General features: G+C 39.4%; 1 protein-coding gene and 1 pseudogene across 3 annotated transcripts in view; one reads left to right on the top strand and one right to left on the bottom strand.

Moving 5' to 3' along the window:
* The window catches only part of LOC148370163 (receptor tyrosine-protein kinase erbB-4-like), a 377191-nt gene that overhangs the window by 159837 nt on the left and 190277 nt on the right, over positions 1 to 27077 (top strand). For all 3 annotated transcript variants that reach the window (XM_088332560.1, XM_088332561.1, XM_088332559.1), the window contains exon 2: positions 17456 to 17607. In XM_088332560.1, the coding sequence (XP_088188686.1) occupies positions 17456 to 17607 (152 nt within the window). The remainder of the gene's footprint in view (positions 1 to 17455; positions 17608 to 27077) is intronic.
* On the bottom strand, positions 19342 to 19481 carry LOC148370166 (U2 spliceosomal RNA; annotated as a pseudogene).

The raw sequence follows: 27077 nt of genomic DNA, 5'->3' as shown, positions 1-27077 counted from the left end.
TGGGTTGGTGACGTTGAATGCACCAATACACACTTACGTAACCAAACACATTAAAAAACGTTAACGTTGTTGATCTTCCTAGATTGGGATTCTTTCCATATGCTTCGACTAATATTGTGTTCAGAGGCAATTAAAAGGGAAACACACAAACATAAACGCAGCATCTCAGCCCTTATGCGGGGCATTAACTATGAAACTCATTTCCGAGCTAAAGGAAGCCACTGGCTAAAATGCGCTTTGATCCACCTCGCTCCCTCTCATTTTCTCATGCTCTCTCTCTCTCTCACACACTTTCTCTCGCTCTCCTTCTCTCCCTCCCTCTCTCAGCATGCTTGATTTTTGTGTTTGTTTTTAGGGTTTTTAAACAACATGGTCACTGCACAAGGGCCAAAAGAACATACCTGTCAATGATCGTGGCTAACATAAGTCGGTCAGATCAAGGAAAAAAAAATATTTTTTTCTCTGTCATTTTCTTTCTCATTTTACCCTTAGAGATTTTATTAGATAATTGTCCAAATTAAATATTTTACCTTAAAAGGTCCAAATCAATAAGTATACCTTCCAGCTCTTAGTGACTGAAATGTGTACGGTTCACGGATCTCAGGTTCTCAAGGTCATCAGGGCAGAACTCCCTGTAGTGTGCCGTGGGCGAGTACAGCCTGGCTGTGCCCATCGCTCTCCAGGCTGTTTTATTGGGTAAGAGCTTGCGCCCCCACATGAAACATATACTACTGGTTTCCATGATTACCAATTGCAGGAGGGGCCTCCTCATCTGACTGATACAGCACCTTTATCATCTGTTTTCCGTTGTTTTTTTAGTGTAAAGTGTCGTCATGCTCTTCAGAGATGAGCTGGACTTCAGCATGGACAGGCACCGGTATTTAAAAAAATACCAATACCAGATCTTAAATCACTGGGGAAAACTGTTTTGAGGACAAAAAAAAACCTCAAGTTTCTTTAAGAAAATGTGTTTTTTATTTTTTTATCAAAAAGTGCCACAACGAAGGTCTAACCTTAGAATGCCAGTGAGGCATACTTATCAACCTTAAATGTGGGGTTTGCAGTTTGAGAGGTTCTTACAAATTTTAAATCAAACATGTTCTCTATCAAGTGTGTGTTAGCAATGCTAAGTTCAGATAGCCTCTATATGCATTTTCCCATTGCTTCTATCTGCTTCTATCTTTACTTTTCTCAGTGTTTTGCCCAAAGAGCGCATTACACTGGAGGAAAGTAGGCAGAGGGGATCGGGAGAGAGCTTGATTTCATGTGCATGCTTGCGGTTTATTTTATTCTAGGATAAAAATGGTGAAAACAAGGGAAGTATTGGTTCAAATACAGCCCAAATGCCAATTCAACCCCCCACAAAAATGAAACAGAAATAGTTTGGACAAGTGCAGCCAATCATTTCTCATCCTTCCACGCACAACAAAAGGAGCTTGACAGAGGCTGAAATGCTGATTACAGCCAGAAGATGGCAACAGCAATTTGAAGATTTTGTCACGCATATCACCTTTAAGTTATACAAAGATTTTTAAATAGTAAATATATCAAAAAAAATCATACAGACATGTGTGTTATTAGTTTCTATGTATTTTACATTACATGTGCCTGAAACAGGGGGAGCTGAAATATGTGTCTGTCATCTTAACGGTACAAGTGCCCAAATACCAAAAATATTATGAAAGTACGAGTAAACTAAATAAATAAAAATGGCACACACATTTTGATCACTTTGAGTCTCTTATAGTTCATAGTTTGTCTTCTTCCTTGTACTTTTAGGACTCATTTACCATTTTCACCACACAATAATGCGACATACAAAGGTCCCATTAAGCTTAAGCCTATTTTTGAATCTTATTTCACCCCGAAGTAGTTGTAATTGTAACAGTTAGACAGTTACACAGTAGATGATGAAAATACCTTGCTCGTTCTCTTCTCCTTTTTTAATAAATCTGTGCCGTCTGAATTGTGTTTGAGTTCAACCACATGACGTGTATATATATATATATATATATATATATATATATATATATATATATATATATATATATATATATATATATATATATATATATATATATATATATATATATATATATATATATATATATTAATTTTCTGTTTCTGCCCATAATAATGGGTCCCAGGAAAGTTTGTAATATTTGAAAGCAAAAGTGGAAACAATTAACAACATCTATTAAGCCAAAAAAAGAAATACCTGCAAAATAAAATTAAAAAAAACTATTGTATGAGTGCAAGCTATTAAAACGCTGCTTGATATTACAGTGAATGGTTTTAAAATGTATGTATTTCTAGTTTTTTTACCAGTATTATTACTAGTACTGTTTGTTTTTGTTTATTTTGGGTATGTGCTTCTCCTAGTATGTAGTTATTTGAAAGCAGTTTTGTGGTGTCACTTATATGCAAGTACATTTTGTTTTTAAAGTCATTTTGATTTTGCTAGACATTTTGTTTTTTGGGGAAAAAAAATGTACATATTCTACTATTTCTGTTTTAAACTGCAAAATTCTTTCTTTTGATAAATCTGAGGTATGTAATTGTTTTCTAGATTTGGGTCGCAGATTGTCATTTGTCCGTGTTTGCGTTCAAAGAAAAAACTTAACACAAAGACCCCGAAGTGTAAAGGAATAAAGGGGGGCAGTGTCAGGTGGTCCCGTAGTCAATAGAGTCTCAGATGCCGGGCATCAGCCGCCATTGACGACGCGGTTGCTGCAGGCCTTCTGACGTTTTCCAGAAGGAGCAGCTATTCATGCTACTCGCTGGTAAAATCCCTGCGGCGAAAAAAGCAATGGGTGTTACACTCAATCATTAAGCTCTTTGAATGAAACTGCATCCAGACAGATCAAAAACCAAGTAAAGCACTGAAAAAGGAACCTTGTAAAAGTTGTTAAGAAGACCACGTGAACACCCTTGCGCATGAAAAGGTGAACACAATATTCTGGCAGAACAGAATTGTCAAAGATGTTAGAGGTTGCTGCTGAGTAATTTTCAAGAAGATAATCCTCTTGTCAGCGGCGAGCTCTACCGTCAACAAGATTTGAATGTGTGTGGATATTGTATCTTTCTGAATCGCTAACACCTCAACGTTACGTCACATTCAACCTGGAGGCTGTCATCAATGGATTATTTGGCAAAAACCGTCCCAATTAGCCTGGTGAAGAAATTGAAGAGTTTAAACATGTTTATAAGGCTCTGATTTGGATTAATATTCCACTAACGATGCGTACTTATAGATGCAGGCATTAATCCAATTGGGAAATTAATACAGTAATCTCTTGTGGGCGTTACACTGCAAAAAAGAACCCAGGTGAAATTTGTGAAAAAAAATAACTTTTTGATTTTTGTTTTTACAATTATTATACAATGATTTACTTTAATACATGGATGGCAAACTGTTTTAAATATTTAGTGTTACTTTTTTCTTGCTTAGCGTGAAGGGCTAACATAACCCTACTTTCATTACTATAAGGCACACCCATTTGTAAAGCTCACCCCCCAAAAATTGTTTTGTGTCCTATATTTTCCATACATAAGGTGCACCGGACTATAAGGCGCTACAGTGGGAATGTCAACAAAACAGTCAGATAGATCAGTCAAGCTCACTTATCACTCAAATGCGTCATTCCACATATCATTAGGAAGGTTGAACTCTTGGCATTCAAGAAATTTTAACCATTTCTGAGTTTATATTTTCTTTTTCGCTGGCACCTGTGTGGACAGCAAAGTAAGAATTTCCTTTTGCAGGAGATGTGGTTCTTTACTGTGCATATGGCTATAAACACTTTGAACTGAATTGAATTGAATTTAAAAATAGACACTGTGTCACAACCAGAACAGACAGTAGACCCAAACGTGTAACGTTTTCACACCAGGCTTTATTTGAGAATCGAGGAAGCCAGGTGCGGGGAAACAAACAACAACGATCCAGTGCTCGCTGGGCAGGAGGAGCAAGTAGCTCATGGGATCGGATCGTGGTCGGAATGCGAAAATGAGTGGAGTTGCAAGGACGGGCAATCAGAGCGTGATTGATGTGCAAAAACGGGTAGCCGGAGCGGGAGATCGGGAACACAAACGCTAACGATTCGGCGATCACTGGGCAGACGAAGCGGGAATGCACGGGAACACAAACGCCAACGATTCGGCAACCGCTGGGCAGATGTAGCGAGGCAGAAAACTCAGGCACAGGAAAAAAGGAAGCCAACGGCAGAACGAGCAGGAGACTTGACAGGACGGGACAGACGGGATTGATCCTGGATACAGGATACCGGAAGACAGGGCTTGGATCAGGGATCGATACAGGACCAGAACGGTAGCCAGAGCCAAAATGCTTGCCTTGCAAGTGCAGAAGTTCCTTGACATCCTGAAAGGGAGTGAATGAGGGCAATGCGTTTAAATAGAAGGGGAACCAATCAAGCAACCAGCAGCAGCTGGCGCCAAACGAGCGGGCACAGGTGAGGGCAATAGGCAATCATAACACACAAAAACATCAAGATCAGTCTGAAACAAAATACTGGGAAATGTAAAGCCGGGCTAGCTCACCAAAGTCGTTTTGCAGCCATCACATTCAATAATAATACTGTGTAAAATTTTTCTATCCTCCAAAACACGCAATAATGTCGACCAATAAAAATGAAAAATATGCCGAGAAGCATCTGCATCGATGGATGTTGCTTGTTGCTAGCTGTCTATTTAGCCCCATAATTCATGTTTACAAATACAGACTACAGTAGTAAAAAATGTTTTCTCCAGGTCGTGGAGCAACCAAACGTGTGATTCACAACTTTTTTGGCATATTGCAAGCTTTGTTTTGCCCCGCTTTAGCTTATGAAAGCCTGTAAATGCTAAAAAAGACCTGCTTCCTTTAACTCTAAATCACTCTAGCCAATAGTGACCAATTCAAATGATGATTGACACATTGGTTAGGAAATGAAACGCTGGTATATATATGTATCCCAGCATACATCGCGGACTACATTGCCTAAGGGGGAAAATCCAGTGGGTTGCTGCTTTGCTTGCGACTCAATATTAATCCATATATAAGGCGCATTGTATTATAAGACGCACAGTCAGCTTTAAAAAAAAAAAAAGACTTTTAGGTACACCTCATAGTCGTGAAAATACGGTACTTTCCATTTCCTTTTTTTCTTAGTAGTGGGAAAATAAGCACAGTGAACCGCTAAGTTATTGTTGTTGTTGTTGTTTTTTTATTCCCAACACTGATCACGTCAATGATTTGAATACATAGAACACAATAGAATAGTCTGTATATGGTTTAAATTTGTTTTGCACTGTTGAAAATATTAAGCTGGTGGACTCTTTTCCCAATCAGAATGCAGAACACAATGCATGATTTAAATCTGTGAGGTAGTGAAACCATGAAGAGTAAACTGTAAAAGGTATATCAAGACAGTATTGTATTACTTTACATTATTGTCTGCGTGTACCCAATGTCTACGTGTCGCCCTTGGTGCCAAAATACTATTTAAGAGATTCTGGAAATAACTCCTATCGTAAATTTAAAACCGATGCCATGGTTGATGGCGATAAGAGCTGCAACAATGTATCCTTTGATTGGCAGATTAATGTATAATGCAACCAACATTGTATTACTCTAATATAAACATTGTAGAAAACAAAAAAAAAAACGTGACTACAATTATGCAATTATCATTAAAGGAAAGCAGATAACAAGTATCCACTGCAAAAATATCAACTCATAATTGACAAAAAATGTTGCCCTCTTAAGTATACACACTCTGTTATTTTACTTTGAAAACAAGTGTCTTTAGAACGAGGCGAGTTGAATACAGGTGAATGGTAGAGGTACAATTCATAACATGATGAGGGCGGAGTTACAATAAAAAAGCAAAGAACTAACACTGAAAGGTAAGAAAAATCAGAAGGACAAAGGCAAGTAAAGCAGTAAAGCTGATGCAGAGGGAGAATTCTCGCTGAGGAATGATTGATGCCCCGGAACCCCTGCTGGCTACCTATCAGCAGCCCGAGGATGTCAGGGACGATTTAACCCCAAATCTTTGTGGAATCTGGGGCACTGTTATTAGGGGGAAGCAATGAAAAATGATAGAATCGGAGAACCTTTGCAAAAAGATACTAACGGAGAAAAATATTGTACAGCAGAGAGATCAGTTTGCTTCTTTTAAACATAAGTTTTCTAAGTTACCTCTATTTCAACTGGACTTTTGGTAATACGGAGGCTAGAACTACCAAGGGAAAAAAATAAAATAAAATGATGCTAGTTTACAGAGTACTCAAGGCACAATGTAGCTGACACAACTTTTTTTTTTCATTCACTCATAAGTCAGGACAAGATGTGGATGTAGCATCTTTCTTCCAATCAGAATCAACAACGGGCTGTTTTTTTAAAGCATGTTCCTCTCTCGTCTTCATGTTTAGATTGTGTTGGTTTAAAATTATAGATGGAGGTTGAAAAAAACAATTTATCTTAAAGAAAAGCAGATCGGTCTGTGTCAGGATCATAAAGGCATTGAGTTTGAACCAATTCCACCTGAAAACTCCCATTTATCTTTATTTTGTTCCCAAGCTCGCAAAACAGGTCCCCATCAAGATGAGCCATATTCTCTAAATATGCATTGAATCTTTTCACTCCGCTGTATAAAAGTGCTTGTAAAGGCTCACATCCTCCGACTATATTTAGTGGGGACGTTATCACAGCTAACTGCTAAACGTCATGAACGCTACGAAAAAAAGGCCCCCGGCGATCATAAATTTGACATAGAGGATAAAAGTTTTAGTGTACCGTCAGCTAAGGGTGCCTGTGATGAACAATCACGGGGGAGTTCAATTCCTGTCATCAGATTTATTTTACTTATCTAATTTGGCAATGCAACGTTGCGTAAAAGTGTATACTATGCCTTGAAGTCAACAGTTTGGGATTTTGAAACTTGATAAGGGGAAAGTTTTGCCCTGTCTACTACGAATGAGGCATCGCTAGGCGAGTTTTGTGAATACGGAAGCCCACAAAGGCCAAGATGCAAAAATTAAATCAGATGTAATAACGTGTAATTACAATGAAGTATGTAATGACTATTATTTAAACTCCTTTAACACGTTATTATCAGAGTTAAATAAAGTGCTTTACAAAAGTAGAGTCCCCCCAAATATAATGTTGACATATTGCCATATCACAGGCCTCCAACTTATAGAAAAGAAACACATATTTTCTTAGAATTACCCACATGTGAGACACAATTGTGAAAAGAAACAAACCGTATCTAAATGTTTTTATTGTGCTTACAAATAATAAAACAAAAGTAGCCAGTGAAAAAAACACCCCCCCTTTGGATTAATACTTCGTACAACCTCTTTCTCCTGCTATCACATCGATGTGAGTACAGTATGTCTGTATAAGTTTGCACAAATTGAAAGGGAAACATTTGCCCAGTTTTCCTTACTCAAGTTACTTGGGTTTGATAGTTTGTTCTCCCAATGCCTGCATGGGTGTCCATGCAGGCATTATTTTTAAATTAAACTCTATTCCAAGTGTTTATTGTCATATGCACAGTAAAGTTGCAAGCGAAAAAGAAAATGGATACTAAGGAATGGTTGGCATTTCTTGAATCCCAAGACTTTAACCTTCCGAATGATGGAACGATGCATTTGAGTGACATCGTACAGACACTGCATCCGCACGTGTTCTCGACACGTATTTGCGTCTTTGCAAGCTTTCAGAATGTTAAGGGGGTAATAAGTTGGACTGAACTATCTGACTGTTTTGTTGACGTTCCCATTGTAGCGCCTTATAATCCGGTGCGTCTTATGTATGTCAAAAATAGGACCAAAAACTATTTTTTCGGGGTGCGCCCTATAACCCGGTGCGCCTTATAGTGCAGAAAATACGGTAATTGCCGGGTCCAAATTGTTCCTAGGTGTGAATCAACAAGTGAGTTATCTGTCTTGCTGTTTTGGGTCTCTTTAAGTACCAGTATTTTGTATCACTGTAGTTCGTAGCACTCATTTTTGGATGTATTACACAACACAGCGGCATCTAATGTTCAAATATTCCATTGTTTCCCTTTATATACATACTAGTAATATATTCACTACTAGAAATAAAGAATAAATAACACATGCCATAGTAATGGCACCTTTTTAAATGAATAGCAATATTATTTAATTATTCATTTTTTATGTAGTACATTTTATAGCTATAGCTACTTATCTATAAATTATTATTACTTTAAATAAGAAAATGTTCTTGGACATTTTTGGGTCGTTTTTCAATTTCATTTGTTGGCTTGTTAGAAACATTGCAGTGTAGTGGCGCAGAGCCGGCAGTTTGTAGGTATTGTAGTCAAAAGGCATTGTGGGATTTCTTTTTTTTATATATATACATTTCTGAACCATTTATTCCTAGATTCCAAGACATTTTAAGCCTCCACATAAAATTGTGTGGTGGGCCACATTTGGCCTGCGGGCCATGTATTTAACCCTTCTAGAGGTCCATGAAAACCTTAAAAAATGCTTGAATTTTAATGATGTGTTATCAAAGATTAAAATGTGCGTATATTCTGTTTAAATTTACAATAGTAAATGCTTGATATTGCTGCGATACATCTAAACAAGTCTGCTCAAAAATAATAATAATAATAATAATTTCCTTTGTATTGTCATTCTTTGTAACAATGTACACAGAACGAAATGTCGATGCACCTGACCCGTTGTAGCGAGTCGATGCAGCACATACATTGAATTTTGGAAGCTTTGCCACTGTATTGCTCCTCTCCCGATTAACAACAGCTCAAATTGTTTGTATGTTGTTGTCCTATTAAGTGTCATTGCCTTCTACAGGACATATGGATGTTTGTTACACCTAACCAGGGCACTATGCAATGTGTATTTTCAACCCTTAACATTATGATGGCCTAACATGATTCAATTGTTTGTTTGTTTGTAAATGATTCAAATTGAATCTTTTCTTCCGGCGCCGTCACGAATGGCAGCCACTTCAGCAGCTCCCGTGTTATTTTCGATTGTTCTCGATTGTTCTCAGCTCAGGGATGCTGCTGGAAATGTGAATTTCCCTTCGGGGATGAACAAAGTATCTATCTATCTATCTATCTATCTATCTATCTATCTATCTATCTATCTATCTATCTATCTATCTATCTATCTATCTATCTATCTATCTATCTATCTATCTATCTATCTATCTATCTAACAGCAGGCTAGCAGACTGTTGATAAACAAAAATGTGTCTGTAAAACGTCACCAGTTACTGAAATATGTCATGCCCCATATATTATTCCACTCATAAAGGTTCTTCACAATTATGGTCTGCTTACATACACGGGAGTCTAGTGAATCTAACCGTGTATAATATTCATTCCAAAACACACGACAATGCAGACAGAAAAAAAAAAAATACAAATAAAAAAAAAATACAAATTTGCCTTAAAGCATTTCTGCTTGGCGTTCCTCATTGTAATTCCTCTGTTTCGCACCCTTTTTTCCCATTGAAAGTAATCAGCCTTGTGAGCTGATTTCTAATAAGGCCGTTGGCCTCTGACCTCTTAATTGACACCACTTTCGGGCAATTGCAAGCTACTTTTGACGGTCCTTAGCCTGCCGTAGCCTATTATTACGTGTATTGAGAAAACACATATGACTTAATGACTTAGTTTGGCTTTAAAATCTTTAGCCAGTAATGACTGATTCAAATGTTAAATGATGCATTGGTTAGCCAATGAAATTCCCAACATACAGTAAACGTATGCGATTTCATTACGTGTTTTTAAACAGACTAATAGAATATTAGAATAGAATAGAATATTAGTGAATGAGACCTGGGATCCATTTTTATGTGTGATAATCGCGCATGGTGCACAATCAGTGATTAACTTCTGGAAAGAAAAGTTAAACATTTACCTCTCTTTAACTGTGTCTGAAAAGAAGCCACGGTTGCGTTTTAGATTTGTAAACTGCTCCCCTCTAAAAGAAACCTTTGGAAACCCTTCAATATACTTTTAGAATAAAATATTTTTCCGATTGTGATCTAATTTGACCTGGGACCAGGGAAGGCTTCATCGTATTGTTCAAGCTGCTACACTCTTTTGCAGGCATGTGATTTCAAAAAAAGTAAAAATAATAATAATGATAAAAAATAAAAATAAACAGGCATGAATAAAAACTTCCTGTTCATTTGTGTTCCAACTTATATTACTCAATGTTAGTAGTACTTCCAGTGACTATTTCAGTTTGGGACAACACTTTAGAGTGTTTCCATTCAAAAGAGGCCTAGGACGTCAACATTCTCCAAACGGTTAAAAAAAAACAGCATTCAATTTACTTTTACAAGATTGTTGAGGGATTACCGCAAGGATTACGTCTCAATTATGGGTATTTATTATTAGCCGTCCAAAAATTGATGTGGCGTTTCCCAGTGGTAAATTATCCTGGGAATAACTTTCTGCAACTGAAAATGTAAGCTAAATATCACATATGGGGAGAGACTTGACCCAAAAACAAATATTTTCCATTCACTCGAAATCTAAAAAAAAACATGTGTCTTGATAAATACACGTGCAAGAAAAAAATGTGCATGTACATTATAGTTATATTTATTGCTCTTTAAATAACAATCAACACCGGATTTATTAGTTTAACTGTACTGGAGAATTAAGAACATTAGCTTTCAAAGTCTTTGAAAAGTACTTGAATTCGGCCATGGAAAGTGCACCAGAGTATAAAGTTGAATATCTGGAGGCCAAAAATCATAGGTCTTGAGGCGAGTGTACCCTTTGACCTTGATCAGTCGTTTTTAAGTATGGCGGGTCTGTACATGCAGCTCGTCTGACCCCGGCAGATGCTATCCGCCCACTAAATTAGCTTCTACAGATCCAACCCGTTGAGGTCGCCACCTTTTTATCATTTCCCTTCATGTCCCAGCTGACGTGCTGCATCGTTTTTTCAAACCCGGTGAGAAACAAGAACAGGAGACGGCACATGTACGTTAGTGCAACATGGGTTGACTGAGTCAGTAATGACATAACATAATACAAGTCAGATAACTCTTGCATTGAGAACATGCGAACCATTTTACCAAGCTATCAGTTTCACTCCAAATGACAAATACAAGTAAATTATTTGTCCTCGATGTCACTTTTAAACAACATCCTTAACTCGGGACGTATACGGTGTACCACTTCTTCTTAACCATCACTTACGTCAGAGTCATCATCCCCTCTGCTTTTTGCCAGTCCCTTTTTCAGTAACGCAAAAAAATAATAAATAAATGCGGTTTGATTACAATTTCTGCCTTTACACTTTACTATTTGCAGCCTGTAATCTGCAGATTAAGATTTTCTTTTTGGTGCCATTGTTTTTCAGCCCCTTCTCAGTTGTTTTTATAAATTACCGGCGATGTTGTAATTATTAATACAGGCCTAGAGCGCTCTCTTGCAGTTTAGTGCAAAAATAACATGTGAAGGGAAATAATGATTAAATCATTATTTCCCTTCACATGTTATATCACATGACATTCTGAATTGAATGAAGGGAAAGTCATTGCATTAGCGTACCGGCATTTTCTTCTTTTTTTTTCATTTTAGAGATGTAAGTAGTCAACGTAAAAACACCACAAAGTTGTTTTTAATACGTTTTGATTAGTTGCTGACGTTGCATGGTAGGGAGAATCTCATGAAGAGGGGAAAAAAAGGATCTTATTTCACACTGTTAAGTGAAAATGTTGTAAGGCAGGGTAACCTTATCCAAGGGTTCTAAAACTTGATTCCACTGGAGTTTAGATCTGGGTGATGTTGGATTGCTTAATGTTTTCAACATGAAAAGTTCTGATAAAAAATATACCACTGTTCTCAATTATGCTTTGAATAAATCTATACCAATGAAGTTGTAAAAACACAAAGACATATTGAGAATCAGTAAGGAAATAAATCAATCAGTCTGGACACAATTGATTTTTGAGTCTGAAAATTGACGTGTTATACAGCCACTGCCCTACCTACATACGAGACACGTTGCGGATGAATTTGTTCGTGAGTTGCTTCAGTGCTACATTTTGTATGTTTAAGGTTTGTATAAGTATGTGTAAGGCTTGTATAGATAAACTGTATTGTTTTGTACCTAGAAATTAACGTTTAATAAAATAATACGCTATATTAAGATAAACAAAGTGAAGTTTAACTTACCTGTTGAAGATGAGCTCCAAAGGGTTGGCTACTTCCTCCTCCATGGTAGAAAGTGGGCAGAAAAAGCAATCCAACCATTATCTCAACCATATCAATCTTTCTTATTCCACGTTCATGACAAAATAAACAACTTGCCTCTTCTTTACCAACCATATTGAATGGATGCAGGATATATTAAACAATAAAAACAGCAAAGTTCAGGTAGTATGTTTACACACGAACTGGGAAGTAGAAGTCAGATTTCTTCTTCGGGGTGGTTGCTGGGTGGGTGGCGGAAAGAAGCACTACATTAATGTCTTCTACTTGGAAAAAAGGTGCACACAATATAAAATCTAACTTAGTGCAAAGGAACAACATTGACAACATCAAACAATATCATAAAGGTACAGTATGCGGATATTTTTGACATCCCGAAAAAAACGTTCGTATCTACCGTTTTTCTTAAGTCAAATAGTCGTAAGTACGGGAGCGTCTGTAATTGGATTTTAATGTATATCATTTGCCTTTTCCGAGCACTCTTGAAATTTAACATATTTGATGAGTGACAAAGCAAATACAGCCACATTGTTTTTTGAATAACTACGATCAAAGAGATACAACATGTTCAACACACATCAGAAACTCACTGAGTTATATGCACATTACTGTCAGGAGGACCAGAACAGAGCAGGAGACCCCAGAGCGTTCGTACAATTCTTTTATTTGGGGAAGTGTAAAGGGTTAGCGGGAGACGCGATGACCGTCGAACGTCAGCAGCAACGCCGTGAAGACAACTTCGGAACACGTAGCCAATCGTAGCGTGGGACGGAAGCAGGTCGAGTTTACCGGGACTGGAGAGAAGATCGTAGCGTGGGACAGAAGCAGGTCGGATCGGAGGCAGGCAGAATCAGGTAAACAGGTCAAAAAGGCACAGGTAAATCAGGAGAGTCAAACGGGGTACAAAAGTAATCCTCAGACGAAGAGGTCTCGGCGTAGCGTGCTTAAAAAGGGAACATAAACCAATCAGGAAGCACACCAGATGATTACCCCAGGTGGCTCCACTTAGGTAATCATGACAGAATGGGTTCAGTTATTTGAGACACGGTGCCTAACAGGTGACCATCTAAAGCCCGAGCAGATACCGGATTAGGAAGGGGTTTAACAGGTATCCCCATTTTGCGTGCGAGGGACAGATCAAGGATATGTACCTCAGCGCCAGAGTCAATCAGGGCCGGAAATGTCTGAGTAGAATCGGGGAGGAAGAGAGAAGCCTGGATAACGGGTCTAGCGTTTTTGGGAGCAGATACGAGGACTGAGTTCAATCGGACGCCCCTTATGTCCGACGAGCGTTGGCCTTTTACCGGACAGGTGGCCACGCGATGTCCCTTGCCACCGCAGTATAAACATAATTGATTAACAAACTTTCGCTGGCGTTCCTCGGGGAAAAGAGAGACCCGGTCCACCTCCATCCTTTCTTCGATGGGGATGACCGGGACCTGGTCCACCTCCATCCTTTCTACGATGGGGATGACCGGAACCCGGGGGTTCGGTACATTATTAGCTTCTTGAACTTGCCTGGTGACGAATTGGCTGGGATCCTCCCTCTATCGGCGTCTCGCCTGAACCCTACGGTCGATCCGGGCGGTCAAGTCGATAGCTTCGTCAAGTGTTGCCGGAGGAGCGTGGGACACTAATTCATCCTTGAGATAACCGGACAAACTTTGGAGGTAGGCGTCGACCAGCGCCTCTTCATTCCAGTGACTTTGGGCTGCTAGTGTACGAAAGTCGACAGCATAGTCGGCAATGGAACGTCTCCCCTGGTGGATGTTCATGATCGAACGGGCGGCGTCGACCGATGAGGAACCAGAGTCAAATACCTTAGTCAGCTCTTGAGCCAAGAGGTTGAATGACTTGCACGCCGTAGCACCTCTCTCGTAGGCGGCCGTTCCCCAAAGACGCGCTCTTCCCGCGAGGTGATTAATGGCAAACGCTACCTTAGCTGCTTCCGTAGCAAAATTGCGGGGCTGGAGGTTAAATATTAATCTACAATTTACTATGAACGGGCGGATCTGAGCGGGACCTCCCCCAAACTTCTTTGGCGCGCACACTCGCGGCTCAGCGAACCCTGCGCTGAATTACCGGGAAAGGCCGAAGGTCCCCTGTCAGTGTTGGGCACCGATAAAGTGGCTTGATGGGTCATTACTTTGGAGAGATAGGACCAGTCCCGACCCAACATATCCCACTCGAGCCGTAACTGACTCACTTGCTTAGCCAATTTCGCCACGTCGGAAATGACCTGCCGAACTGCACATTCTAAAGGGGGAATGGGCTGCTGGTTCTGGCTTTCATAGTCGTCAGGGGGCAGATGTACGAACGCGGGGTCCATTCTGGTCTGAGGATTCTGTCAGGAGGACCAGAACAGAGCAGGAGACCCCAGAGCGTTCGTACAATTATTTTATTTGGGGAAGTGTAAAGGGTTAGCGGGAGACGCGATGACCGTCGAACGTCAGCAGCAACGCCGTGAAGACAACTTCGAAACATGTAGCCAATCGTAGCGTGGGACGGAAGCAGGTCGAGTTTACCGGGACTGGAGAGAAGATCGTAGCGTGGGACGGAAGCAGGTTGGATCGGAGGCAGGCAGAATCAGGTAAACAGGTCAAGAAGGCACAGGTAAATAAGGAGAGTCAAACGGGGTACAAAAGTAATCCTCAGACGAAGAGGTCTCGGCGTAGCGTGCTTAAAAAGGGAACATAAACCAATCAGGAAGCGCACCAGATGATTACCCCAGGAGGCTCCACTTAGGTAATCATGACAGTTACATACACTTACCTTTGAGGTATAGGTCATCTTAATTTTAAGTCTTTATTACATGTTTATCCTGTAATGCCATGTCTATTAATGTAAACAGTCTTCATTAAATAGTAATCGATGACAATAAAGACAAGTGTTATTCTAATGTATGTATACGAACATGGTTATTGCTGCCCAGAATCCAAGTATTGAGTTACAGTATATGCTTATTGTCCTGGACCGTGTGTTGGGTCTTGCTTATCGTGACTTTGAACTTAGTTTCCTTCTTAAATTTGACCTCACCACACCCACGAAGGTGCGGTTTTAATAAGAGATTATTACTTTTCACTCAGTCCCTCACCAAACAGAGCAGTGCACACACATCTTTTCATTGATCGGACCCATTTTATATCCTCTCTAAGACTTTCTTAGGAGCTGATCTCGAATCATCCGCTCTAATAACTCATCAGGCCGCCTGGTCAGCAATTCTCATTTATCACTGTAGCTCAGGTCCCTTCTCCACCATTCCGCGTGTACCCAAGTACCCACAGCAATATGGAAGATCACCAAATGAAGAAAGGCCAGCACACTAATCTTTGCACAGGACCAAACGATCTATAAAGCAATATAGGAGTTTATGAGTTATGGCTGTTGTTTGAAATGAGCGCAGGCTACCTTTGTTTACCATCCATTTGTCGGTTTTTGTTGTCAACGTATGTCAGATGTTAATGTGAGAAACTCTAGATACAGTAGAACCACGAGACATGACAAAAATCCATTCTGAGGTATAGATTGTAAGGTGAAAATTTCATATTGACATCTATGGTAATAAGTGCTGCAACAAGCAACTAATACAGAATATTAAAATGTTTAGTCGCCCGGCAAAAACTATGCAAAGTAAAAACCTTTACTTATTTATTTCAATATTTAAATATGTATTTATTACTGAATAACAAACTCAATTTACAGGCTGAAGTATTGTACCTAATATGTTTATATATATATATATATATATATATATATATATATATATATATATATATATATATATATATATATATATATATATATATATATATATATATATATATATATATATATATATATATATATATATATATATATATATATATATATATATAAACCGCTCTACTGTCAAATAACATTTTTATAAAGAATATTCTAGTTTTCTTGCACAACAGAATGGATCTACTAATGTTTATTTGTATAGCCCTTAATCAAAAGAAGTTCCAAATGGCTTTACAGACTACTATTACACCATGATTAAGGACACAATCCATGTTACAATATGACACTTTGCAAAAGCATGTAGACGTCATGGAAAATGGAATTTACCGTCTGGTTCTGTCCTACAGAAAACTTATATTTTTCCATTATCAAACATTTATGAAAAAGCGCCAGGGAGACCTGCATGTGTCTCCAGAGCATGTTTAGCGTGTCTATAAGTCCATGTCTATTGGCTTGCAAAGCATCTCCCTCTTTCTAATGAGAATGCACGTAAACAAGTAAACAATAAATAATTAGTGACAGTGATCGGTTATTAGAGATATACATTAAAAAAATCTCTGTCCATGTTTTAAGGACAGGCAAATAAATATTAAGTTGAAATCAAGTAACCATTTTTTTATCCCTATAAACCAAGAACAGGCTAAATATCATCAGTAGAACGATGAATAAAACAAAGATGTGCATTTTGTGAAGGGCATGCTGTTAACTGCCAAGTATGCAACAAAATAACAGCTATTCTCAACAATTTCAAAACAAACGGTTTCAACATCTGGCCTTTGTCGTGTTTAATGGTGTAACAGCCAACCTGTGTTCTCCTGACTGCATGCATTTAATTAGAAACTCTGAATTTTCTTCATAGCGAAATATATGCATAAAAAATGTCAAATGCATGCTATCAAAACGATATTGGCTTAAAACATACTGAGGCAGTTCCAGCGCTGTTTCGTTCAACTGTTTCGTCAGATGCGCTTTCTCTTTAAATATTCGTGCATGGCTAAAGTACTGCCTTGAAATGCAAAGTGGGCTTTTCAAACTTTGCAAGTAGTGTTTTTATTCACTGTATCCAGGTTAAAATTATCCCAAACTTTAGAACTTGTGGTTTGCGTACTTGATGTTGACGGTCTCATATGACGGTATATTTGTTATTATGCATAGGCGACAATTAGCAGAGTTTATATTCATGTAGAGATGCCTCACTCTTCCGAAACTAGCTGACAATGTAATTCACTAGAACTCTTTTCAAATGTTTTTTTGGTTGTTTTTTCCAGCAACACCGACTAACTGTTGCAGCCCCAGTTGTAATTGGCTAATATGTTTCTCATGCCTCGTACCCCAAAAACAACATGAAAAAATTGCACATGTTTAATAAAAGTGGGGATGTTTTTTACCCTCTGGGTGTATTGGAACATAGTGCTAATCAGGTTTTTGTGTTGCATCTTTTTGTCTTCCAGTTTGTCCCGGTACTGAGAACAAGCTGAGCACCCTTTCGGATCTGGATCAGCAGTACCAAACCCTGAAGAAGCTCTTCGAAAACTGCGAAGTTGTCATGGGCAACCTAGAGATAACCAGCATCGATCGGAACCGGAACTTGTCTTTCCTCAAGGTTGGAGAGCAATTGTTGATCACGATGACCGTGTCCATTGTAACCGTTTTGTTCAACTCCCCGAGAGGAATATGTCTTTAACAATGAGTATGCTCTTCTGTTGAATTCCGCCCTAGCACTAAAGCAACTTACGAACTAACATAAAATTATTCAAGTTAAAGGAAATATAGTGGGGGTTTGTTCCTACTTTTCTGAATGCATCTTAATGCTTGCGACATCATTCTGCCCTTCGTAGATATAACCCAGAGTAATTAAAATTGCACATAATGCTTATTCAAACGGGCACTGTGTAATATTCGACCACTACTCTATTGTGTAGTGCAGGCACAAGGAAGAATACAAACTACGGAGACTCAAAGTGACCAAACCACATCATTTGTTCCTCTCATTTGTGCAGCCTTTCCCAAGTTTTTAGTTGGTGTAGGGGTACCCTTAGCAACAAGATGGGGCCAGGCTCCATCAAGTGGACGTGGGTGCCTTTGACTCCAGTTAACTCTTTTTTCTTTACTTTCCCAGAATGAATTGAAATTGCACTTCCATCATACTAGGGCACAGTGACATTCTCAGTGTCAGTGTGTTTTGTTTACATTTAACCTCCATGCACTGCATTAAGCACATACTATAATCATTGAAGTGTAAAAGACCCTCAAGTTACCCCATGAAAAAACATATTTTTAACACAGACAAAGAGACAGGCAAAGTGAGACCGGGTAAAGAGGAAAAGTCCAAAAGTCCCCTCCCAAAAGTAAAGAGAAGAAAGATTTACGAAACATATGTAGCACTTCACTGCAAGCACGGAGAGAGACCTTTATGGACTGTTGAGGAATGGCTTTTTACTCCCGCGTGTTTGTTGGTTTCGCTTACCGTGAAGGCAGGGTTTCAAAACAGAGGCTGAAAAGAGATGAGCAGTGTTTTCCAAGGTTTTATTTACAGATTATATTCTAGACATAAATGGACTAACAGGCAATGGTTGTATGCATTTAATTGTGCAAAGGCTGACATGATTTACCATGAATTAAATGAAAAAGGGTTAAATTTAAAATCCATTACAAGTCAAATGGAATGTAGCACTCTTCTACTGATGACCACCATGTCATCTCTGGGGAGCTTGTTTAGACATCTCCTCATGAACTGAAATTGATGATTCCTGACTTTCATTGTGGAATCCACTCAATCAGGTAAGGTTATATTAGAAAATAAAACACAACTGGAATTGCTTGATTATGTTTAAATAAATGAAAAATGTAGATGGTACATCATAACTAAATATAGACATTGAAATATTCCATTATTACAACAGGACGTTTACCAATGTGAAAGCAGCCAGTAAAAAATCCTATTGTTGTAATGTGTAAAGGCCCGGTCACACAGCCGTTTGCGGCTGAATCACGGCCAGAAATTTCTGCCTGTGAGGCGGACGCTATTGGACGCTTTGAGATCGCCATACAGACGAGAAACAGCAGTGCTTAACACGCGGTCGGAAATTCGCGCGCGTGTGGCAGCGCGAAAATGTTTTGCGCTGCTCATTTCTTTAGAGCGCGGGTACACAGCCTTTCACGGGCGTATCGAGGGGGGGGGGGGGGGTTAAGGGTTATTGATCTATCTTCGTTATTCATTATCCATTATCCGTTATCGGTCAGTTCATAATACGCTACAAAGCCTAGGAGCCGGGACACTTACTCTCAGCCAAAAGGCCAAGCTAAGGTCCTAGCCCTAAAGCCTTGCTGCGATCATTGCGAATGCACCGATCCCGGAGGTACTGCAATACCGGGCCGATGCGTGGAGTGGACAGAGCAAGCTCATATTCCATCTCCGAAATGCAAAAATCAAAGAGGCCAAGCTAAGGACCTAGCATCAAAAGGCCAAGCAAGGCCAACAGAGCAAGCTCAAAGTACACAAAAGGCCAAGCGCAGGAGACGCTCTGAGGCTGAACCACGGCCAGAAATTTCTGGCCTCGAAGCAGGCGCTGTTGGACGCTTTGAGACCGCCATATAGACGAGATACAGCAGTGCTTTACTCGCGGTCTGAAAATCACACGCGATTGGCCGCGCGAAAAAGTTTTGAGCTGCTCAAAACTTTGAGCACGTGTTAACCGCGGGCGGCACACGAGGTAATGACGCGGAAATGACGCGGAACGACGTGCTCTGGCCGCGGCCAGGGCGTGGTTACACATGGGTAGGACGGGAAATTTCAGCGGGTAATCGTGGGTGGAGCATGGTCATAGCATGTTCTGCGCCTGTATCGCGGTGTTATTACGTGAAATTAGCGTGTTACGCGTGTGACGGTCGTTTGACGCTAATTTCTCCGCGTATATACAGCGCGATTTGCCGAGCACACGTCAGTTGTGCTCGAGACGTCAAGGGGGTGAACATGGATCCCCGTCACCGTAGTGACCTCGTCTTAATCCATTTTTATTCCTTGACATTTATTTTCATTTCATGACAAGATAATAAAATAAAAATGAAAAACTATTACAATAATAACATATTGGCTTCTTCTTTGGTGCCATAGCTTGAAATCTTAATCTTCACGGGACTGTGTCTTGAGCGGTTATGATTTCTACAGCCCGGTGTTATGCCGAGAAATGCATCCCTGCCGAGATTTGCATCCCCTCGCTACTACAACCACTTTTACCTCGTTTTATCTCACTTTTATATCACTTTTAGGGAATGTAATGGCGAACATATAACCAAATCCACTTCGTCTTACATTTGTTGGGAATGTAATACAACTTAAACCATTCCGTCTTTGTTTTTGTTGTGAACGTAATCGAACGGTAATGCACACCGTAGGAGTCGGATTTGGGCACAACAACGGCTCGGGAGCTTTTATACCCGTGGTCCACACGAGAAAATGACACGGAAATGACGCGATGAGGAAGCGGAACAGTCGCCGGCGTCTGTTTTGCGGGCATACCACCGATGAACAGCGGGTTGGCCAATTTTGCGCATTTTCCATCGCGGGCAACCACGGGCAAAAAAAAACGCAAAATTTTAGCCGTGATTCAGCCGCAAACGGCTGTGTGACCGGCCCCTAAGATTAAGATTAAAAATATTGTCTTTATGGGCTATAGGGAAACATATTCCTTAAATGTAGTAATAGACGCCCCCTACTTACGACCATTCGGGTAATGAAAAATGGGAAATACGAATATTTGGTTTTGGACAATACTTGGACATTAGACCTTGTATTTGTGCACCTTTTTCTGGGTAGAGGACAGTATTGTAGTGTTTCTTTCCGCCGTGTGGTGCTGTGAGAGGTCACCCAGCATCCACCCCGAAGAAGAAATTCAGCTTCCTCTTCCTAGTTTGTGTGTACACATACTGTACTGTATCTGCAGCGCGCTAAGAACATTGACATTTTTATTGTTCAATATCTCGTGCATCCATTAGTTACTCTTTGTAGATGTTTTTTTCCGTCCACTGCCGTGTTCCCAGCAGTGATGCTGTATGCCAGAATGCTTTCCACTGTGGCTTTGTAGAAGGACACCAGCAACTTCTGTTCCAGGTTTTTCCTCCCGAGGACCCCAAGAAGGCAGTCACATTAGTTTGTATGGCAAATTTCTAGACCGGTATCATGCCACTATATTGACTCCTTTAGACAACAATGAGATGAGTTTGGGGTAGGGTGGGACAGACCAGGACTTACCATGGACAAAATATGGTTGGTGTAAGGTGTAAAAAAGAGGCGAGCTGTTTCATTTGTAATGAGAGTGGGATAAGGAAGCTTTGATGCAGTTGAGGAAATGGTTGGATTGCTTTTTTTTCTACCACGGATGAGGAATAGAATAGAATAGAATATATATTTATTGTCATTGTTACAAAATGGGTTGAACATATTGTGACAACGAAATTGGGCGTGGTACTCCAGTTTCACATTTAAAAGTGAGGATAAAAGAAAACAAAGAAGAAAAAGGAACAAAGAAGATAAGGTTATAATTTACACAAGATAAAGGAACAAAGAATATAAAGGTTATAATTTACACAATATTTACACAAGAAATGTGGGCATTTAGGATGTTACGTACAGTTTTGGGATGCGGTAGTGCAAAAATAGTCAACATTGTGCGAAGTGAGCATAGGCATGAATACAATTTTAGATCTGTATGAGGTAGTGTGTTTGCAAGAGTTTCGTCTTTTTGTGCAATGTGTTTTAAGGGTGGTGATGGCTCTGGGAAAGAAACTGTCTCTAAATCTGTTTGTTTTTGTTTACTGTGACCTGTAGCGCCTGCCGGAAGGCAGCAGGTCAAAGAGGTGGTGGCCGGGGTGAGAAAAGTTCTTGATGATGTTTTCTGCTCTGCTGAGGTAGCGAGAGCAGGCAATGTCCTCCAGACTGGGTAGAGAGCAACCAACGATTCTCTGGGCTGTGTTAATGACCCTCTGAAGCATTTTCCTGTCTGCTGCCGTGCATCCAGCATGCCACACCATAATGCAGTATGTTAGAATGCTCTCCACTGTGGCTTTGTAAAAGGATACCAGCAGCTGCTGTTTCAGATTATTTTTCCTGAGCACTCTCAGGAAATGGGGTTGCTGCTGGGCCTTCCCTACCACCGCTCTGGTGTTTGCAGACCAGGAGAAGTCATCGGAGATGTGCACACCCAGGAATTTGAAAGAGTGGACTCTCCTAACTCTTGAAGCTCATCTTCCAAAAGTAAATTAAACTTAACTTTATTCATATTTATAGAGCTTATTTTGTATTCATCTTATTTACAAAAGAATAAAAGTTACCAAACAAGCCTTAATCATACTTATATAAACCTTAAACATACATTCATACAAAATATAGCACCGAAGCAATTTATGGACGAATTCAACTTACGAACTACCATCTGTTCATAAATAGCCTATGTATATGTTTTTCTTGTAGTGAGAAAACAGTGCATCAATTAATCATAATTGTTGTTTATGATTTAAGAAAAAAACCTACCTGGAAATACAGTATGAGACTTCTTCTGATTAAGCGCTATACACCTAGACATGACTTTACTCTAAGGCTCTCGCATAGTGTAACCACAACTAATATTAAAAAAAACCCTTGTTTGAAAATGCAGTTTAAAATGTCAAATATTATTTTTTCCACTTTACATTTGATATGAGCCTCCATGTGTCATCGATAAAATAAAATGTTATAAAGGCAAAAAATAAGTCAATAAATACAAGATAAATACACACATGTACAAATTAAAAAGCAAATAAAGTATTAGATTACTAGATACATGGATAAATGAATGGATTGATTAATACATTAAGGGGGAAATTATTTTTTTTAAATGATTAAATAAATATATGCATCAACTGCTTGAAAAATAAATCAATGGATTCAAAACACACATAAATGTGTATTATATATAATATGTTAATTATTAAGCACATCCATATTAATTTGATACAAAATGAGTAAATATATATACAATAAAATAAAGACCAGAATTTATCAGGAAATATATTATTCTCATAAGGGTTTGGGCAGTACAACAAACATATTATTCTCATCAAACATAACCCGTGAGCCAATTCCCTTAAGTTTTTTTTTTTTTTTCATTTCAGCTACGCATGATCATGAGCCAGAAACAAAAAATTAAAAAAAAATAGTCTTCGACAACAAACACATCCTGCTTCTGCATTGTGCATAGCCTGGCAACTGAAATTCCACAAGGAGGTTTTAGTGCAATGTTTTGAAATATCACAAAAGATGTAGGGGAAAACTGTAGGTCGCTTAACAACTCACTTAACTAAGTATCTGACTCAGCATTGTACATTTCATCTTAAATGATTAGCTATACGGTAATCGCTTTGTTAATTGCAGTGAATAGGGAATAGAATCCCCAGCGATGGCCTTTCCATAGCCCCATATTCCTCCTGTTTTTAATATCTCCTCTAAGTAAGAGTCGACCAAGACTGACAAAATGTGGCCATAGTAGTGGACAGGAGGTAATGGATCATGACCAAAAGAGTGCTGGTCATTTTCGACAGGCCAAAATTGCACCTTCCGTTTTCTGGCCTGTGCTCTCAGCAAAAATCTACTGGAGATAACAGATCCCAGCCCCAAACGTAAATTTCATTCCGGATTGGATATAATGGTATGCCTTTCGACAAAAGTGACTTCTCCGAGTCACCACGCCCAGAAACATATTCAATCACAGATAAAGGATGATTGCAATTCATTTTAGAGGGAAATAAAGTAACGGTAAAAAAAGTCTGACCAAGTCTGACAAGTGTGCACTGCAGATCTGCGGATCCTTAGTTGTAGTACTACACAACCAGGGATATTGGATCAGTGCTGTATGAGTTCAGTTCACTTGGTAAAAAAAAAAAAATGCCGCCAGGTCGGAGAAAAATGTGCTCTCTGCAGTGATATATGATTAGGGATCGAGGAATCATTTTCAACCTGCAATGCAAGGCTGTGAAGTAGCGAGGAATTCCAGTATCAATCTTTCAATGTGGGATTAACTTTTAATTTAAAATTAGTTTAATTTTAATTATGTTTTTAAATTTCTATACATAACACTTATTTCGTCTCTATTTTTGAGTAAAGTTTGCCGATTCATAAAATATGCATGCATTTCGATGGAGAAAGATTACTGAAAATCCAGCGTTAGGGCTTTGACCTATGAGAATAGTTGGGAAACAAGTTAAACTCATAAATCAAAATATACTACAGTACTTGGAATTGATCACGTAGAAACAACCGGTTAAACATTCTGACAAGGGTTTGGGGATTGGATTTGTATTGTGTATTATTATGACATACAGAAGACCAATAGGATACGGTGTCCCCGCCTTAAGATATTGTCTGTGTACGTGTGAGATAAGATGATTTTTAGGCCCCTCCTTATGGCTTTCCCCCCACTATACGAAATCAACAACAAATAACTTTGCATGCTAAAAACGTACTAGGAATCTAACTTTACAAAGTTAGTTTAAGGGGCGAGTTATGTTAAGAATCCTGTCTGCTATTTGTCGATATTACAAAAGATGCTCGTGTGCCATTCGTTTGCGTCATGAAAATTGTGATATGCAATTGGCTGAACAACCTCCCACAACGCCTTGCTCTGTTTTCATTATTTTCAAAGTCATGTGTATTTCGTAAAGACTTTGTGCACCATCAAAACACCAAAACAGTACTGTATTGTCTGTACTGTATTTATTTCCTATGGGTCCCAAAGTTTAAAGTGATGCCAAAGGGAAAATTAAAAATATGATAACTATGAAAAAGTTTCCATGTATCCTACTCCTTACCAATTATGCCCCAAAAAAGTAATGTTTAAAAGGAATTGCAAGGGTGTCACACAAAGTGTTACCCTCGCTATGTTGTTTGGCAATAACTAATCAATGGAACGGTGTGTAATAACCGACTCGCTTGCTGAATTGTGTAGTAAAACTAAAAAACAAGTGCTACAAAGCAAAAGGAAGATTACGACCTCAAAATGACCCCAAATAGCATATCTAGTGAGTGTTGGAGTCCTGTGAGCCTAACAGAAGGATATGTCCTTGAGCCTGATGTTCCGTACACATTCAACAACATTGGCAAATTTGTTTAGTTTGAGCTGAGAAAATCATTATATTTAGGGTTTGCACGTTTTGTATAAAATATGTTGGTATTATGACGACAAATTATGTTTAAAATGTCAATATAACGATTAGCATGGCACACAGTACGTTTGGCCTATTGTGTTAGTGCTTATCAATCACAGCAATAGCTGGGAAATTTCAAACGGGGCCGTTGTTGTTTCAACACCACGGCTAGATCCATTCTGAAAGCTCAGCACCATGGACAGATAAATGTGTGCTTGCCATTGACTTGGCTCTGTTTAATGAAGTGCGTGCGGTCTAATTACTGGGCCAGTGCTATAAAATGAACAGCATAAACAGTCCCATTAGGCTCGGCATCATTACGGAAACAATTAGACATCTGGGGATTGTTAAGTGGATGTGAGAGAGGTCAGGTCCCCGGAGTTTAGCCGGTTTCTATGGGAACTAGGGAACTATTGTCACGGAGGAACACCGAAAGATTGCTGCCGTTTAATCACTCACGTGTTTTAATTGTTAGAGAGACACTGTAAAATATTTGACCACTAGATGTCACTGTATTGTGTCGTGCAGAAGTGTCAAACTTATTTGAGTTCCGGGGCCACATGATGGAAAAAGGCAACTCTCGAGGGGGCCCGGACTAGTGAATAAAGTAGAAAGAAAGAAAGAAAGAAAGAAAGAAAGAAAGAAAGAAAGAAAGAAAGAAAGAAAGAAAGAAAGAAAGAAAGAAAGAAAGAAAGAAAGAAATCAACTAGAATGAAATGTATTTATTGTCATCAATACAAACATTGTGAAACATGTAATGCAACGAGAATAGAGATGACACTTCAAGGTAAAACATGTAATACATACTTCAAATACAATATTAAATGGTCTGCATTCATATAGCACTTTTCAAGTCTCTGAAGACCTCTCAAAGTGCCTTACAATGTGCTCCACACATACCTTTTCAAACACACCCTCACACACCGATAACAGTGTCAATTGTGTAAGGCACCTACCTGCTTATAGGGTGCATAAGGGGTTCAGTTTCTTGCCCGAGGACACTTCGACATTTAACTCGGAGGAGTTGGGGGTTGTAGCCACGACCTCTCAGCCTCAAGTGAGCCCTCTACCTCCAGAGCCACTGTCGCCCTCAAAAATAAATAAATAGGATAAATAGGCGAAAAATAATTACAACATAGTGCTTGGAAAATTGGATTAAGTTATAATAAGAATAATGCAATGAAAAAGAATAGTGCATCATAACAAAACTGAAGAGAAGTGCAATAACATTGAGAAGCAACAATTAAAAAAAAAAAAAAAAAGTCACAAGGTATATATTTGCACAGTTGCGTGCAATAGTATATATTAATATCTCAGTTTCATCTAGCAACATCAAAAAAGGAAAACCCCCGAAATAATTCGCAAAATATATTTTCACACTTGTATGCGTGGTGATAATGGCCCTGGGAAGGAATCTGTTTCTGACCATGTTTGTCCTACTTTAGGGCCCGGTCACACAGCCGTTTGCGTCTGTATCGCGGCTGAATCACAACCAGAAATTTCTGCCCGTGAAGCAGACGCTGTTGCCCGCGTTGAGATCGCGATACAGACGAGATACAGCCGTGCTTTACACGCGGCAAGAAATTCACACGCGGTTGGCCGTGCGAAAAAGTTTTGCGCTGCTCAAAACTTTAGACCACGGTTAACCACGGGCGGCACACGTGGTACACACGCGGATATGACGCGGTACAGACGCGGAACGACGTGCTACGGCCGCGGCCAGGGCGCGGTTACACGCGGGTAGGACGCGGAATTTTAGCGGGTAATCGCGGGTGGAGCACGGTCATAGCACGTTTGTTCTGCGTCTGTATTGCGGCTGAATCACGTGAATTAGCGTGTGTAACGCGTGTGACGGTCAAACGCCTTTCTCCGCGTATACTGTATTCAGCGCGATTT

Source organism: Urocampus carinirostris, chromosome 3 (genome assembly GCF_059441175.1).
Source record: "Urocampus carinirostris isolate Australia breed hairy pipefish chromosome 3, RoL_Ucar_1.0, whole genome shotgun sequence".
Classification (NCBI taxonomy): Eukaryota; Metazoa; Chordata; class Actinopteri; order Syngnathiformes; family Syngnathidae; genus Urocampus; species Urocampus carinirostris.
Note: the sequence above shows the minus strand (reverse complement) of the source record. Positions and strands in the feature narration are given on the sequence as shown.